Below are 16,782 nucleotides of genomic sequence, written 5' to 3' on the forward strand. Positions count from 1 at the left end.
CGCTCAATACGGAACTGGTCCAATGAGGCGGATGCTAAGCTAGCACAGATTGGGATATGTTCTGAGATTCATCCGATGGCATTTTGGAGTTTACCACATCAGTCTCGGGCTTCATTAATAAGTTAATCGACAACGTAGTCCCCACAGTGACCGTTCGTACATATCCTAACCAGAAGCCATGGATTACAGCAACATCCGCACTGAGCTAAAGGCTAGAGCTGACGATTTCAAGGAGCGAGACACAAATCAGGATGCTAATAAGAAATCCTGCTATGTCCTCCGACAAACCATCAAACAGGTAAAGCTTCAATATAGGACTAAGATTGAATCCTACTACACCGGCTCTGACGCTCTTCGGATGTGGTAGGGCTTGCAAACTATCATGGATTGCAAAGAGAAACCAAGCCGCGAGCTGCCTAGTGATGCGAGCCTACCAGACAAGCTAAATGCCTTCTTTGCTCGCTTCGAGGCAAGCAACACTGAACAGTTCATGATAACACCAGCTGTTCCAGACGACTGTGTGATCACACTCTCCGTAGCCAATGTCAGTATGACATTTAAACAGGTTAACATTCATAAGACCGCTGGGCCAGATGGATTACCAGAATGTATACTCAGAGCATGCACTGAACAGCTAGCAAGTGTATTCACTGACATTTTTAACCTCTCCCTGACCCAGTCTGTAATACCCACATGTTTCAAGCAGACCACCATAGTCCCCATGACCAAGAATGCCATGGTAACCTGTCTAAATGACTATTGTCCCATAATAGCACTCACATCTGTTGCTATGAAATGCTTTGAATGGCTGGTCATGGCTCACAACACCATTATCCCAGACATCCTGGACCCACTCCAATTCACATACCGCCCCAACAGATCCACAGAGGCAATCTCTATTTCCTTTTCCAACTTGGAAAAAAGGAACACATACGTGATAATCCTGTTCATTAACTACAGCTCAGCTTTCAACACCATAGTGCCCTTCAAGCTCATCACTAAGCTAAGGACCGTGGGATTAAACACCTCCCTCTGCATTTGGATACTGGACTTTCTTACAGGCCACCCCCAGATGGTGAGGGTAGGCAACAACACATCCGCCACAGTGACATTCAACACAGGGGCCCCTCAAGGGTGCGTGCTTAGCCCCCTCCTGTACTCCCTGTTCACCCACGACTGCGTGGCCGCACATGACTCCCAACACCGTTATTAAGTTTGCTGACAACGCGGCGATGGTAGTCCTGATCACCGACAACAATGAGACAGCCCTACAGGGAGGAGGTCAGAGACCTGGCAGTGTGGTGCCAAGACAACAACCTCTCCCTCAATGTCAGCAAGACAAAAAGCTGATTGTGGACTACAGGAAACAAGGAGCCGAGCATGCCCCCATTCACAAGGCTGTAGTGGAGATGGCCGAGATCTTCAAGTTCCACGGTGTCCACATCACTAAAGGTCTATCGTGGTCCAAAACAAACCAACACAGTCGTGAAGAGGGCATGACAACGCCCCTTCCCCCTCAGGGGGCTGAAAAGATTTGGCATGGGCCTTCAGATCCTCAAACATTTATACAGCTGCACCATTGAGAGCATCTTAATTGGCTGCATCACCGCTTGGTATGGCAACTGCTCCCTGTCATCCAGGACCTCTATACCAAGTGGTGTCAGAGGAAGGCCCTAAAAATTGTCAAAGACTCCAGCCACCCAAGTCAGTCTGTTCTCTCTGCTACCGCACAGCAAGCGGTACCGGAGCGCCAAGCCTGGGACCAAAAGGCTCCTGAACAGCTTCTACTCCAAAGCCATAAGACTGCTGAACAGTTAAACGGCTACCCGTACTTTCTACTTCTCACCGCCTACCTACATGTACATAGTACTTCAATCAGTCACCTAACCAAACCTATATGTACATATTACCTCAGTCAATCACCGCAACTTCTTCGTACCCCAATACACTGACTCGGTACCGGTGCTCCTTGTATATAGCCTGAATACAGCCTCATTGTTATTTTATAGTATTTTATTTTGATCTATTTGTTAATTTTCTTACTTTTTAACTGCATTGTTGTGAAAGGACAATTAAGTAAGCATTTCACAGTAAAGTATACACTTGTTGTAATTGGTGCATGTGACAACTCAAATTTGATTTGATGGATGTGTTTGTATTCCACTGGTAAGACACCACTCCTCTGACAATTCTCCCTTACCTACCCTCTGTTTGGCTGGTTGTTTGGATTAAACACTGTCCTAGATGGTGATTCCATTCACTCTATTGTTACACGTCGTACAGCCATGTAATGTTATTGTCAAGCTAGCTTTATAACTACTGACAGTATCACAAAGGAAGTGTAGAGGACCTCATCAGACTATATCTGATATGTGTTCTGTTGAGGGTGTCAATTTACCACCAAGTGAACATGCTCTGGTATGTTCCCGCTAGCTGCCAGTCAGTCAGGAAGGGGCAGGGTCTGTATGTATCCTGCAGGGTTGCCCAGGTACCTGTCCGTCGCTCAGGGAGCCAGCGATGCAGATGCCCCTGCTACCTGTTCATCGCCCAGATAATTAATGTGTACAAGGAGCTGCTAATTGCACTTCTCACTAATGATTTATGGGATTTGTGAAGGGGGGAAAGGGGGGGGGGGGTGTACGTCTGTGCTGGTGCAGTCAGAGGGAGTTCAGCTGTGAGACAGGACATGATTGATGAAGACTGTTTGGATCTGATGTCAGCGTAGAGCGACAGAGACAGACCCACACCCTCGGCAGCAAACTGGGGGCTGCGATAGGACAGGGATGGCTCTGGGATAGCCAGGCCAGAGACGCACACATCAGCACTGGTTAGCTGTTCTCACACACTTGCCTTCATGTCCCACCACACTTTTCATGACACTTGTGCAGTATGCTGGCAGTGGCACAAATCCACAGGTCGAGAAAGGAGAGAAACAAAGCTAACACAATTGTTATCTAACACTTACTCATGCACGCAGGCGCCTCACACTCGCACTCTCATAGTTATTCACTCGGTGAGTGATGACTGACATAGTGGATATTACTTTCTGTAAATAAATAAACCCTTTATCACTCACTCTCTCCCTTCTCTCTCTCTCTCTCTCTCTCTCTCTCTCTCTCTCTCTCTCTCTCTCTCTCTCTCTCTCTCTCTCTCTCTCTCTCTCTCTCTCTCTCTCTCTCTCTCCATAGTTTTTACAGTTTGACAGTGAGCTGTCCTGTTTCAAGGAACGGCTGCACGAGCTGGAGATCTCCTTTCCTCCCAGGTATGAAATCCTCTCAATGTTTCCTTGTGATTCCATGTCTGTGAACCAAACCTATTCAACTCAGGCACTCCTGTTATCTAATGGGGGATTATAAACAAATTGGATTTCTTGTACCACTCCATACTGACGCATGTGGTGTTTTAAAAAGGCAGTTATTCCATAATGGTATGGTACAAGAGCCAAAAATCACCAATTAAATCAATAATGGTCTTCCAGGTTGGTAACTATCTATTACACTGCACAGTAATTGGTGCCTATATTAGTACCTACCTATTACTGTTTATTATCCTGTATATTACCTACTTCCCCTGTCTATAACCCCATAAAGTACCTACTCTCTCACCTCCACCTCATTGCCCCTGAAATGGCGGCCCTGAGCCTTATACCCTTCACATCTCACTCGAACCATATGCAAGTTACAGTCGCTACAATACATAGTTATCCAGGAGTCAGTCAACAGTGTAGGGTACCGACAGATTGAATTACCTTTTTGGAAGTACACATTCTATCCAATGGTAAGAGTGTGTTAAGAAAAGAAGGGGACCTTACTACGAACCTCACTGCAGCACCACATCTTTGAAGAGCAGAGTAAATCAGCAGTGTACTAGAGGCTGATGTTTTTGTCCATTTAGGGTATGGGGCCTTAACATTACTCAATCATCCCTCTTGGCCCAAATGGCTTTGTTTATGCCAAATATATGTTTGATGGTTATCAATTGTTTAGTATGATTGGATGTGCTCCTAAAATGCTCCCCTGGGGGTGTGTGTGTACGTGCGTTTGGTTGTATGTTCGTGTGTGTGTGTGTGTGTGTGTGTGTGTGTGTGTGTGTGTGTGTGTGTGTGTGTGTGTGTGTGTGTGTGTGTGTGTGTGTGTGTGTGTGTGTGTGTGTGTGTGTGTGTGTGTGTGTGTGTGTGTGTGAGGCGGCCTGCATTGATATTCCATCACGGTGGGAGTTGGGGGACATTGGGGCGGAGGTCCTGCTACTCTGTCTCCTCTTCCTCAAACAAATGCATTTGCAATTAGCCCTTTCAGAGGAGAGGGAGGGAAAACACACACCCGGCCTGCATGGAAATATGTCTCGGCTCTGGCGCGATAATGGTGCTTGACCTTTGCCGCCAGTTGTGACTCAATCAGTGCAGATAATGAAACGCTGTAATCAAACAATAATTACTTGATAAACTGCTCTAGTGGCGGGCAAGGGGCGGGGCAGGCAGGGAGTGTGTGTATGACAAGGTCCTGGCAGTCACTGTTTTTAAATGACTCTGTCTCTTAATCAGGGACCCCATTTGCATCGCTTTGCATAAAGTGACGGCTGGATTTATTGCCCTTTTACACTCTGTGACTTTTGCGCCTATCTATCCATAATATAATATTGAATCATCGTTTCCCTGCCAGGTGAATGAACAGGCTGCTGTGAACGAATACAAATGATTTTCACCTACTTGGAAACACGATTCATCAAATTGAGGAGACCTCGGCACAGCATCGGAAATGTTATTTGATCCACTCAGTGTCTGATACAAAGCCACGTCATTGTAAGTGGTGTAATGAGTAGAAATGGCCTAGTTAAACTTAAACAAACCCCTCCTCCCATTCACATAACACACACTTGCTCCAACAGACACACACACACACACACGCAGCGTGTACATCCTCCCCCCTCCCCCTGTCAGAGCCCCCTTGTGCTCCATGAGCAATCAAGCAGTCAAAGATTGTTCTCCATCACATAGCCTGCTCCGGACCAGCCCCTCACCATCTGTGAGGTTACTACTCCGCTTAACACAGGCCATGAGAGGCCCTCTATACACACACACACACACACACACACACACACACACACACACACACACACACACACACACACACACACACACACACACACACACACACACACACACACACACACACACACACACGAACATACAACCAAACGCACGTACACACACACACACACACACACACACACACACACACACACACTCTCTCTCGCTTGCATTCAATCAATACTGGATAAGTCAATACTGGTCACTCGTGTTTAATCTATCAATGAATCCTGCATGTTGTAGTTTGTCCACTTGTGAAAAGTGAGTGGAAAACCGTAGCCTCGTCGTCACTGTGTTTTAGGACACTGAGCATGTTGCCAGGTAGAAAGACGTCATCAAAACAATCAATTATTTTGGTTTAGAGATTAGCGCCTGTATTCTCAGAGAGTCTCAGAGTAGGAGTGCTGATATAGGATCAGTCTTGTCTTTTTAGGTCATAATGAGTGAGACTGAATGGACCGGGGGGACCTGGTCCTAGATCAGTATTCTTACTCTGCGACGCTTTGTGAATACAAGGCAAGAACTGTAGGTGTAAGGTTGTGAAAATGTGTAACTGCGAATAAAAAATGATCATCCTCTCCCTCAACCAGGCTGCAGTAAAAGGCCAAACACTACAAACTGGAGGTTCCATTCCATTTCTTGAAGAAGACACTATAGTGTTATTGAGACTATACGTTATTTCATTGTCTGTCCCACACATATTCGTGCGTTGTGTTTGCATTTATGGAATGTGCAACAAGCTGTAAATTCATATTGCTCACCTTCAAGAAGTTGTCTGTCAAAGTTGGCCGCGACATGTCTAAGCACTCAGCCATCGGGGTGTGGAATTTGGCCGCAGCCCGCGAGAGTTGTACCTGGTGCCAGCTGGCTGCCGCACGCTGATAGGCTAAGGGGTATACCATTCACACAGGAGTGCACACACACACACACGTTTTGTAAAAGGCGATATGTGTCGGAGTTTGGTCGTTGGGAATGAGGCGCAAGTCTGTCAATTGGAAACCAATCACATATGATCAAACTAGTAAGCGCCATCCATTCCATGAACACTCTTCTGAGCATTTTCAAGAAAGGTTCTTGTGCAAAGGTTGACTATCATCTTTGTAACAAATGACAGCATGACCCCAAGACTGAAAATGACTGAATGGTATACTTACAATTTTACATTTGATTCAGTTTGCTGGAGTAGCATAACTACGGTAATCTCCCTTAAAACATATAGGGAGGTTGAGTAACTTATGTTATTCATATATTTCTATTGATTGAGGAGAAGGCTTTTAGTACTGCCCGTTATCAAATTTATTTGCCCTTTTTTTGTCTAAGATCGATGCAAAAATGTAATATAAACCCTGGCGGGGGGGATTCAGTAAAACAATGAGAGAGTAGGGGAATCATTTCTTTGTGCTTTAACCAGGTTACCCTGAATGGGTTCTGAGGGGATTTTGAGCGTCATCAGACAGACTGCGGTTCTAACTCTATACGGCCCCATGAGTCCCCCACACAGAAAAAGATATGGAGGAGGTTGAAGGGGAGATGGAGAGGTGAGAGCGGAAAGAGACAAATATGGGAAGGCGCTTGAGCTAGAAAGGATGACTACAGCCCCATGCGTCTGTGTTTGCCCAGTCTAGACAGGGCGGGAGAAGAGCAGGAGTCGTGGAGAGGGGCGAATCGGCCAGGAGGTTGTGAGCTGAGGAGGGGCAGGGTGGGTGACGAGGGAGGCTGATAAACGGTTGTCTCTTCACCGTTTGGTGTTTAACAGGAAGCCGGGAACGCCCCGGGACCAGCCTTGGCAAGTTAGCATACATTTTCCAAACATGGCGGGTCTATGAGGATGGGCCGAAGAGTGACTTCCCCCCTGGGAAGATACACAGCATTTACAGTGCAGGGGGATGACCTTGAGAAAAACAAATTACCTGTGCAGTTGGCCATTAGTTTAAGGAGGAAAATAGCATTTGGTCCAATGACATAAGTGTTGATCTGCCAAATCTCCAGGACATGCTCCCGAAGCACTAATACGTCCCCTGTCCCTTCAAAAAAGACAGAAAACAAGTTTTAGTTGAAAACAAGCAACTGAATGCTTTGCATTATAATTTATGGCCGTCTTAGACTTTCCAAGAGTTCACCAATGGATAAGAGCACATTACTGAGTGTGATGTTTTTTCATTGAATAGTTGAATTGAATTTGTGAATGTGTCAGTATGGAAACAGTTCTTAACACAACGACTCTCCTTTTTAAATGTTTTATTAGATGTTTTTATTTCGTGATATCCAATTGCTGCAATGGGACAAGGACATCCCGGCCGGCCAAACCCTCCCCTAACCCGGACGAAGCTGGGCCAATTATGCGCCGCCTCATGGGTCTCCCGGTCGTGGCCTTCTGCGACACAGCCCGGGATCAAGCCCGGGTCTGTAGTGACTCCTCTAGCACTGCATCGCAGTGCTATAGACAGCACCGTCACCTGGGGAGGCCCTACACTGACTCTCCTACTCTCCCTGCAGAATGAGGAAGACATCGAGATCCTGCCCCCTGGGCATCTTAAGAGTGATGTCACTGTGTGTGTGTGTGTGTGTGTGCGTGCGTGCGTGTGTCTGATGGCAAGCCAAGTGAAGGACATTCTTGTTCTAGCTCCTCTCCTCCTCTGAAAGGTTCTCCTATACTCCGTCGGAGGCGCGTGACTCAGTTTATGGAGTACCACAGATGTTCGTTAACTACTGTAAGAGAGGGATCCTAAGGCAAGCACACACAGCTGGTATTATTCGCTGGAGTGTAGAGGAGATCGAGCGTTATCATCAGCTGAGGAGGAACATTGTTTCACACTCTCAACACATCCATCATTCAACTGCTGGGGAGCCGTAAAAAAATGACGAGGGGCTTTTGTAGTGTGATGATAGCTGGTCATTTCCAATGTCCTTCTTTCCTGCGCTGATGCTTCACTGGGATGAGAGAGAGCCTTTGTTTAAACTCCTCTGGTACATATAGGGGTTAAAATAGATGCTCAAGACTTCCTCTTGAGTGAAAGGGGGGCTGCAGAATAGATGCAGCTCTTTACTGATACAGAACCTCTTGGACAGAGAGTAGCAGTCTGTCCAACACACACACACACACACACACACACACACACACACACACACACACACACACACACACACACACACACACACACACACACACACACACACACACACACACACACACACACACACACACACACACACACACACACACACAACATGTGAACACACACACAACCTCTGAGCAACATGTGGCATTTGACACAGTGTTTGTGTTGGGCCAATGTTGTGGCGGAGAGCTCCCCAACCCTGAAATGTGGAGCAAACATTCAGGGAGATTTATTGGTAGCAGTTTGTGTGGCTGATCTTTGTGAATGAAAATGGAGGTGTCTCTCCTCTTTTCCTGCCTTGTTTTGCCAAGTCTCCCCTGACAACGGTAAACAAATATGGCTGAGTGGGAGAGGTATCATTACATATTTTTTTTACATTTTCCAGTGAAATTAAAATAACCTGACAGCTCCGCCAATCTCTGTGTCCGTACAGCCCCGTAACACTGAGTCATGTGACCTTAGCCCCATGATGCCCCATGATGCCCCTCCTGACCTCTGCCCTTGTGTCATTAATACTCTAACAACTTTTATCTCTATCTCCCTGCCCATATTCACTAGTTTATATTGCCCTCGTTAAATATGTTTGGCTTGTCACCTATTGGGCTTTTCACATATTGGTCATTATTTAGAACAAGATAATGGCATTTGGTCGGGAGATAGGAAATGTGGGACAGGATGGAACAGGGGCCTGGCCTGTATGACGCTCACCAGTGCTGTGTGACTGCAGCCTGGGGATAAAGGCTCTCAATTGGCCTGGTGGGGCTGAGTGATACCAGACCTGGGTTCAAATACTATTTGAATTTATTTAAAATACTTTAGCTGGGCTTGATTGAGCTGGTCTGGTGCAATGGAACCAAGAGAATACTTGTAAAAGTGCAAAGCCCACCCATCTGGCACTCCAGGACTAGAGCAAATGCTAGAAGTATTTGAAAGATTTCAAATAGTATTTGAACCCAGGTCTGACTGATACTAGGTTTCACCTCGCCAATCCTCTGTACTGCCCAAACATACGACTGACACTTATTGGACAAACCTATGAGTCATGTCACAGCAGGCAGTCAAACATTAAACCCCACATGAAGAATGAGTAATGGTGTAGTGGCTTTGAACGGAGTCCCCGTGTTGAAGTCAGTACATTTTTCACGTGAGGTTAAAGCCCAACTAAAGAGGATGTTTTCAACGGTGCACAATTGACCACATCGTTTCCAATTGTTTCCACCATTATGAATACAGATTATTCACAGCACATTATACATCACACACAGCCACCGGTGGTTCATAGAAACTAAACTGTTTAGGTAGCTGAGCCAAGCCTGGGCGCCTGACTTTGTCTGGAAGTAGGGGTTCAGAAGCTTGGGAGGGTGAAGGTCTTGACTTTTTCTTTTTTTTTGCGCCGTTGTGTGGAGCATTGTCAACATGAACACTTTTTCAATTGACTTGTCTCAGCAGCGTACATACTTGATGCAAAGAGGGTAGAAAAGGCATATTTGGTCGATATTACTTACCCAGCCAAGTAGACAGACCCGGCACCAGGATAAACTGACTAAGGGAGCAGTTGGAATCGGTGAGGGGATGCAATTTTTTGGGGGGGGTTACTGCATTGGAATTATATTGAATTCTGCTTATATCACTCTATACCACCACAATAAACATAAGGTTCAAATGCAGAGACCATTGAGTGCTATTGAAGTGACAGGTTGGCGAGAAATCTGTAGGCCATCTTTGCTGCGCTGTTCCAGCACAACGAACAGCACCCTACACACTAAAACCAGGCCTAGTAAATATAGACGACAAGATAGGCTGTATGTAATAGGTGAATTACCCTATGTGAATGCAGCCGTACACACAGCTGTCATATCAGAATAATGCAAACTAAATGCTGAAAGTAGTAGCCTAGTTATTCATGCAAAACAAAATACTGAATAGCAGTTTGGCTTAGAACACCAACACAACTGCGAATGGGAACGAATTAATGTGAACAGATCAAAACGGCGGTAGGCGTACTATAGATGGATAAAGGCATGGCACAATCTTTATTTTGGCTAGTTACATTAACAGTAAACAAAAGGAACATACAAAACAGCCTACTACAGCAAGATGCAGACATGCACATCTGTCTTGCCAAATAAACAGGCCTATAGACCCGCTTCAAACATGAAACATCATGCAGCTCATGAGTTCAAGCAAAACGTTGCAATATGGCACAATACACTTCTTTTGCTCAAATGCGACCCACCCTTGTGATCAATTAAGCAATGCCGACCTACCGTAAACACGCTTCCAAAACGTACAGTTCCATGTACAACCACGAAAAGCAGTATGCTACTAAGGAAGCCTACATTCTATTTCTATGGTTATCTATTTCTACAATGAAACATAGCGATATGTAGCTCTACACAGGGGCGTAATTTGGGTTCTTGCATTGGAATCATGTTGAATTCTGCTAATATCACGCTGCACCACAATAAAAATAAGTTCAAATGCCGAGACCGTTGGTTTTGACCAGGAAGGCACAGGTTGTCGCGATATCTTCGGTGCGCTCTATCAGCACCATAGCAGTGCCCTACACACTAAAAAAGGCCGTTTTGGCAATGAAAATATTGCCTGGCTAAAGAAGTCATTTTGCCATTCCGTACCCTAGGTGTTTGCAGAAAATGACAACACTGGCTATGCCACCAAGATTTTGATCAAACCCAACCAGTTAGATTTGACTTACCTTTTCAGAAGAGTTGAACTTTCTGAGTAATCGATAATTCCATTCTCCCCGAAATCTTCTTTTAAGGTCCCCCTCAAATGCCAGTTGGATTAGTTGAGCTTTCCTTGGGTGTAGAATGCTTTGTCTGTGCTGACTGATCACGTTTGTCAAAGTGGGAAAATAGTTCTTGCCAGCTACCTGTCATTAACAAGTGTTGACACCTAAGTTTCCATAGCACTCCAAACTTGTTTTCTTTTTACAGTGCAATGTATTTCAAATAGAGGTTGACCGATTATGATTTAACGCCAATACCGATTATTGGAAGACACCCCCCCCCCCCCAAAAAAAGCCGATACCGATAAATCAGCCAATTTTTTTACTTTTTTATTTGACATAATGACAATTACAACAATACTGAATGAACACATATTTTAACTTAATATAATACATCAATAAATTCAATTTAGCCTCAAATAAATAATAAAACATGTTTGGTTTAAATAATGCAAAAACAAAGTGTTGGAGAAGAAAGTAAAAGTGCAATATGTGCCATGTAAAAAAGCTAACGTTTAAGTTCCTTGCTCAGAACATGAGAACATATGAAAGCTGGTCGTGCCTTTTAACACGAGACTTCAATATTCCAAGGTTTTAGGTTGTAGTTATAGTATTTATAGGACAATTTCTCTCTATACGATTTGTATTTCATATACCTTTGACTATAGGATGTTCTTATAGGCACTTTAGTAATGCCAGTGTAACAGTATAGTTTCCGTCCCTCTCCTCACTCCTACCTGGGCTCGAACCAGGAACACATCAACAACAGCCACCCTCGAAGCAGCGTTACCCATCGCTCCACAAAATCTGCGGCCCTTGTAGAGCAAGGGGAACAACTACTCCAAGTCTCAGAGCGAGTGACGTTTGAAACGCTATTAGCACGCGCCCGCTAACTAGCTAGCCATTTCACATCGGTTACACCAGCCTAATCTCGGGAGTTTATAGGCTTGAAGTCATAAACAGCGCAATGCTTGAAGCACAGTGAAGAGCTGCTGGAAAAATGCACGAAAGTGCTGTTTGAATGAATGCGTACGAGCCTGCTGGTTCCTACCACCGCTCAGTCAGACTGCTCTATCAAATATCAAATCATAGACTTAACTATAACATAATAACACACAGAAATATGAGCCTTTGGTCATTAATATGGTAGAATACGGAAACTATCATTTCAAAAACAAAACGTTTATTATTTCAGTGAAATACGGAACCGTTCAGTATTTTATCTAACGGATGGCATCCCTAAGTCTAAATATTCCTGTTACATTGCACAACCTTCAATGTTATGTCATAATTACGTAAGATTCTGGCAAATTAGTTCTCAACGAGCCAGGCTGCCCAAACTGTTGCATATACCCTGACTCTGCGTGCAATGGATGCAAGAGAAGTGACACAATTTCACCTGGTTAATATTGCCTTCTTTCTTTTAGCTAAATATGCAGGTTTAAAAATATATACTTTGTGTATTGATTTTAAGAAAGGCATTGGTGTTTATGGTTAGGTACAGACGTGTAACAATTGTGCTTTTTTCGCAAATGTGCTTTTGTTAAATCATCCCCCTGCGTTGCATCGATTATATGCAACGCAGGACACGCTAGATAAACTAGTAATATCATCAACCATGTGTAGTTAACTAGTGATTATGATTGATTGATTGTTTTTTATAATATAGGTTTAATGCTAGCTAGCAACTTACCTTGTCTTCATACTGCATTCACTACACATGCAGGCTCCTCATGGAGTGCAATGAGAGGCAGGTGGTTAGCGCGTAGGACTAGTTAACTGTTGCAAGATTGAATCCCGGAGCTGACAAGGTAAAAATCTGTCGTTCTGCCCCTGAACAAGGCAGTTAACCCACCGTTCCTAGGCCATCATTGAAAATAGGACTGTGTTCTTAACTTACTTGCCTAGTTAAATAAAGGTGTAAAAAAATGGCCAAATCGGTGTCCAAATAATACCGATTTCCGATTGTTATTTACATTTATGAAAATATGAGAAAAGTTATGAAAAAAGTTATGAAAGCGTGAGATCGGCCCTAATTAATCGGCCATTCCGATTAATCGGCAGACCTCTAATTTCAAATTATCCTTGCTTGATGCGAGCCTTCTGAATCTTTTGCGTGCTTCCAGTCAGAATATCTGCCTTGGATGAAGGCTTTGTCTGCGTTAGCATTGGACCCAATACAGAACTTTTGACATGGGAACCAAAATTGTGCATCTGCAGTAACTGAGTATTGCAGCCACTCTGGTCATATGAACCAGTTACTCTTAAATTGACATTGTTGGACAGAAAACCTGTGGCTAGGGGAGAATTCTAGGCTAACCTGGGCTTGCTGTCTCTGTTCCAAGATCGTCAGGAACAGTCGGAGTTGGAGGGGAATGTGGAGCCATTATCCTGGCGGCACTTGTGGAAGGGGGGTAAGCACTTCACAGAGAGCTAGCTGGAGCTCGGCAGCATCATCGCTGCTGGGCTTGGTGGCGGCCTCTGTGTGATTTGGTTTCTGATATCCATTGTGGCAGATTAGCTGGTTAGAGCTAAACACTCTAGGCTAATAACATGAACGCCTTATACAGCTAGCTAAGAAGCTAACTAAACTAGTGGTGATGAATTGGGTGAAGCAGCTTCAACTGTAAACTTGACTCATTCCTTATAAATCAAAAATGACGGTGGCGTTTTTACGTTATTCACATAGCCTACCACAAACGGTGCTTTTTTATGGAAACCCATGGAAACCCGCTCCAGTGGCCTTTTATAGGCCCGCTACACACACTCACGCTCTGTCCATGGTGCTGACACAGCGCAGCAGAGATACAGATTTCGCACAATCTTTTGAACTTTTTAGCTATTTTTATATAGGGACATGGGGGGAAAAATGAGGTGGCACAATTTTCAACTGAGAGGGCTAAGTCCCCTTTTGTCCCCTCATGGAGCCGGGCCCATAAGCTGAACTGTTTTATCCAGACACAAATATCCTGTGTTTTTTCATTTGGTTTAACAATGTGATTTAACCGATTGAAGTTGGGAAAATATATCGCAAAAATGCTGAATGGTGTTAAATGCCTGTAAACAGTTTGGGGAGGAGAATTATTTCAGATTTAATCATGTAATATTAGGCCTACTGAGTGTTTCTCACTGTCTACTTGCGAGAGCTACTCATTGACAGCCCGCGAGCTACCGGACATGCAGTTTTCTGCCAAGGTGCAACCTTTGGTAGGCTGATGGACGGCTACTCAAGTTTGCGCTACAGCGAAGCCAAATCGGAGATGACCATGCTCATCAAATCAAATCAAATTGTATTTGTCACATACACATGGTTAGCAGATGTTAATGCGAGTGTAGCAAAATGCTTGTGCTTCTAGTTCCGACAGTGCAGTAATAACCAACAAGTAATCTAGCTAACAATTCCAAAACTACTACCTTATAGACACAAGTGTAAGGGGATAAAGAATATGTACATAAAGATATATGAGTGAGTGATGGTATAGAGTAGCATAGGCAAGATACAGTAGATGGTATTGAGTGCAGTATATACATATGAGATGAGTATGTAAACAAAGTGGCATAGTTAAAGTGGCTAGTGATACATGTATTACATAAAGATGCAGTAGATGATATAGAGTACAGTATATACATATACATATGAGATGAATAATGTAGGGTATGTAAACATTATATTAGGTAGCATTGTTTAAAGTGGCTAGTGATATATTTTATATCATTTTCCATCAATTCCCATTATTAAAGTGGCTGGAGTTGAGTCAGTGTGTTGGCAGCAGCCACTCAATGTTAGTGGTGGCTGTTTAACAGTCTGATGGCCTTGAGATAGAAGCTGTTTTTCAGTCTCTCGGTCCCAGCTTTGATGCACCTGTACTGACCTCGCCTTCTGGATGATAGCGGGGTGAACAGGCAGTGGCTCGGGTGGTTGTTGTCCTTGATGATCTTTATGGCCTTCCTGTGACATCGGGTGGTGTAGGTGTCCTGGAGGGCAGGTAGTTTGCCCCCGGTGATGCGTTGTGCAGACCTCACTACCCTCTGGAGAGCCTTACGGTTGTGGGCGGAGCAGTTGCTGTACCAGGCGGTGATACAGCCTGACAGGATGCTCTCGATTGTGCATCTGTAGAAGTTTGTGAGTGCCGAATTTCTTCAGCCTCCTGAGGTTGAAGAGGCTCTGCTGCGCCTACTTCACGATGCTGTCTGTGTGGGTGGACCAATTCAGTTTGTCTGTGATGTGTACGCCGAGGAACTTAAAACTTACTACCCTCTCCACTACTGTTCCATCAATGTGGATAGCGGGGTGTTCCCTCTGCTGTTTCCTGAAGTCCACAATCATCTCCTTCGTTTTGTTGACGTTGAGTGTGAGGTTATTTTCCTGACACCACACTCCGAGGGCCCTCACCTCCTCCCTGTAGGCCGTCTCGTCGTTGTTGGTAATCAAGCCTACCACTGTTGTGTCGTCCGCAAACTTGATGATTGAGTTGGAGGCGTGCGTGGCCACGCAGTCGTGGGTGAACAGGAAGTACAGGAGAGGGCTCAGAACGCACCCTTGTGGGGCCCCAGTGTTGAGGATCAGCGGGGTGGAAATGTTGTTGGTTCTCACATGGAAAGTGAAACGATACAATGAATTTGCTATTGGTGATCGCAGGTTAAATTATACAGTATGTAACAACAACACCCCTGGACCAACACCATCGGACAACGATACGAATATAACAGCACAATAAAATAGATAAACACGTTTCTTTTGCAGGTGCTTTTTCATTTTAAACTTCAGTGGTGCGACGTGTGCTTTCTAACTGCACTGAACCATAACTGTGTTGCCAGGAGCAATGCAAAACATTGAGTGGACGAAGCCGTTCGACTTGAGGCAACTGGGGAGAGGGTGCAAAATGCATTCTGTTAATTATTATATCATATATCAAATGGACACATCTATGTTAACCTGTTGCAACGAGCAATCCCGTATCCGGGAGCGTAATTATAGCCTCAAGCTCATTACCATAACGCAACGTTAACTATTCATGAAAATCGCAAATTAAATGAAATAAATATATTGGCTCACAAGCTTAGCCTTTTGTTAACAACACTGTCATATCAGATTTTCAAAAAATGCTTTTCAACCATAGCTACACAAGCATTTGTGTAAGAGTATTGATAGCTAGCATAGCATTAAGCCTAGCATTCAGCAGGCAACATTTTCACAAAAACAAGAAAAGCATTCAAATAAAATCATTTACCTTTGAAGAACTTCGGATGTTTTCAATGAGGAGACTCTCAGTTAGATAGCAAATGTTCAGTTTTTCCAAAAATATTTGGCTGAGAAAAAAAAACAAAAATTCAGTCATTAAAAGCTAACTTTTTTCCAAATTAACTCCATAATATCGACAGAAACATGGCAAACGTTGATTAGAATCAATCCTCAAGGTGTTTTTCACATATCTCTTCGATGATAAGTGACTCGTGGCAGTTTGGTTTCTCCTCTGTTCAAAATGGAAACATGCACGCACCTGGAGATTACGCAATAGTTTCGACGGAGGACACCGAGCGGACACCTGGTAAATGTAGTCTCTTATGGTCAATTTTCCAATGATATGCCTACAAATACGTCACAATGCTGAAAACACCTAGGGGAAACGACAGAAAGTGTAGGCTCTCTCATTGCACATTCACAGCCATATAAGGAGACATTGGAACACAGCGCCTCACTTCCTGTATGAAATTTCATCTTGGTTTCACCTGTAGAATTAGTTCTGTGGCACTCGCAGACAATATCTTTGCAGTTTTGGAAATGTCAGAGTGTTTTCTTTCCAAAGCTGTCAATTATATGCATAGTC

At 44.2% G+C, this 16,782-nt stretch overlaps 1 protein-coding gene across 2 annotated transcripts in view; it reads left to right on the top strand.

Moving 5' to 3' along the window:
• The window catches only part of LOC124041396 (inositol polyphosphate-5-phosphatase A-like), a 300,331-nt gene that overhangs the window by 273,252 nt on the left and 10,297 nt on the right, over window positions 1-16,782 (top strand). For both annotated transcript variants that reach the window (XM_046358921.1, XM_046358922.1), the window contains exon 12: window positions 3,189-3,262. In XM_046358921.1, coding sequence (XP_046214877.1) covers window positions 3,189-3,262 — 74 coding nt within the window. The remainder of the gene's footprint in view (window positions 1-3,188; window positions 3,263-16,782) is intronic.

This window comes from Oncorhynchus gorbuscha, linkage group LG08 (assembly GCF_021184085.1).
Source record: "Oncorhynchus gorbuscha isolate QuinsamMale2020 ecotype Even-year linkage group LG08, OgorEven_v1.0, whole genome shotgun sequence".
Taxonomy (NCBI): Eukaryota; Metazoa; Chordata; class Actinopteri; order Salmoniformes; family Salmonidae; genus Oncorhynchus; species Oncorhynchus gorbuscha.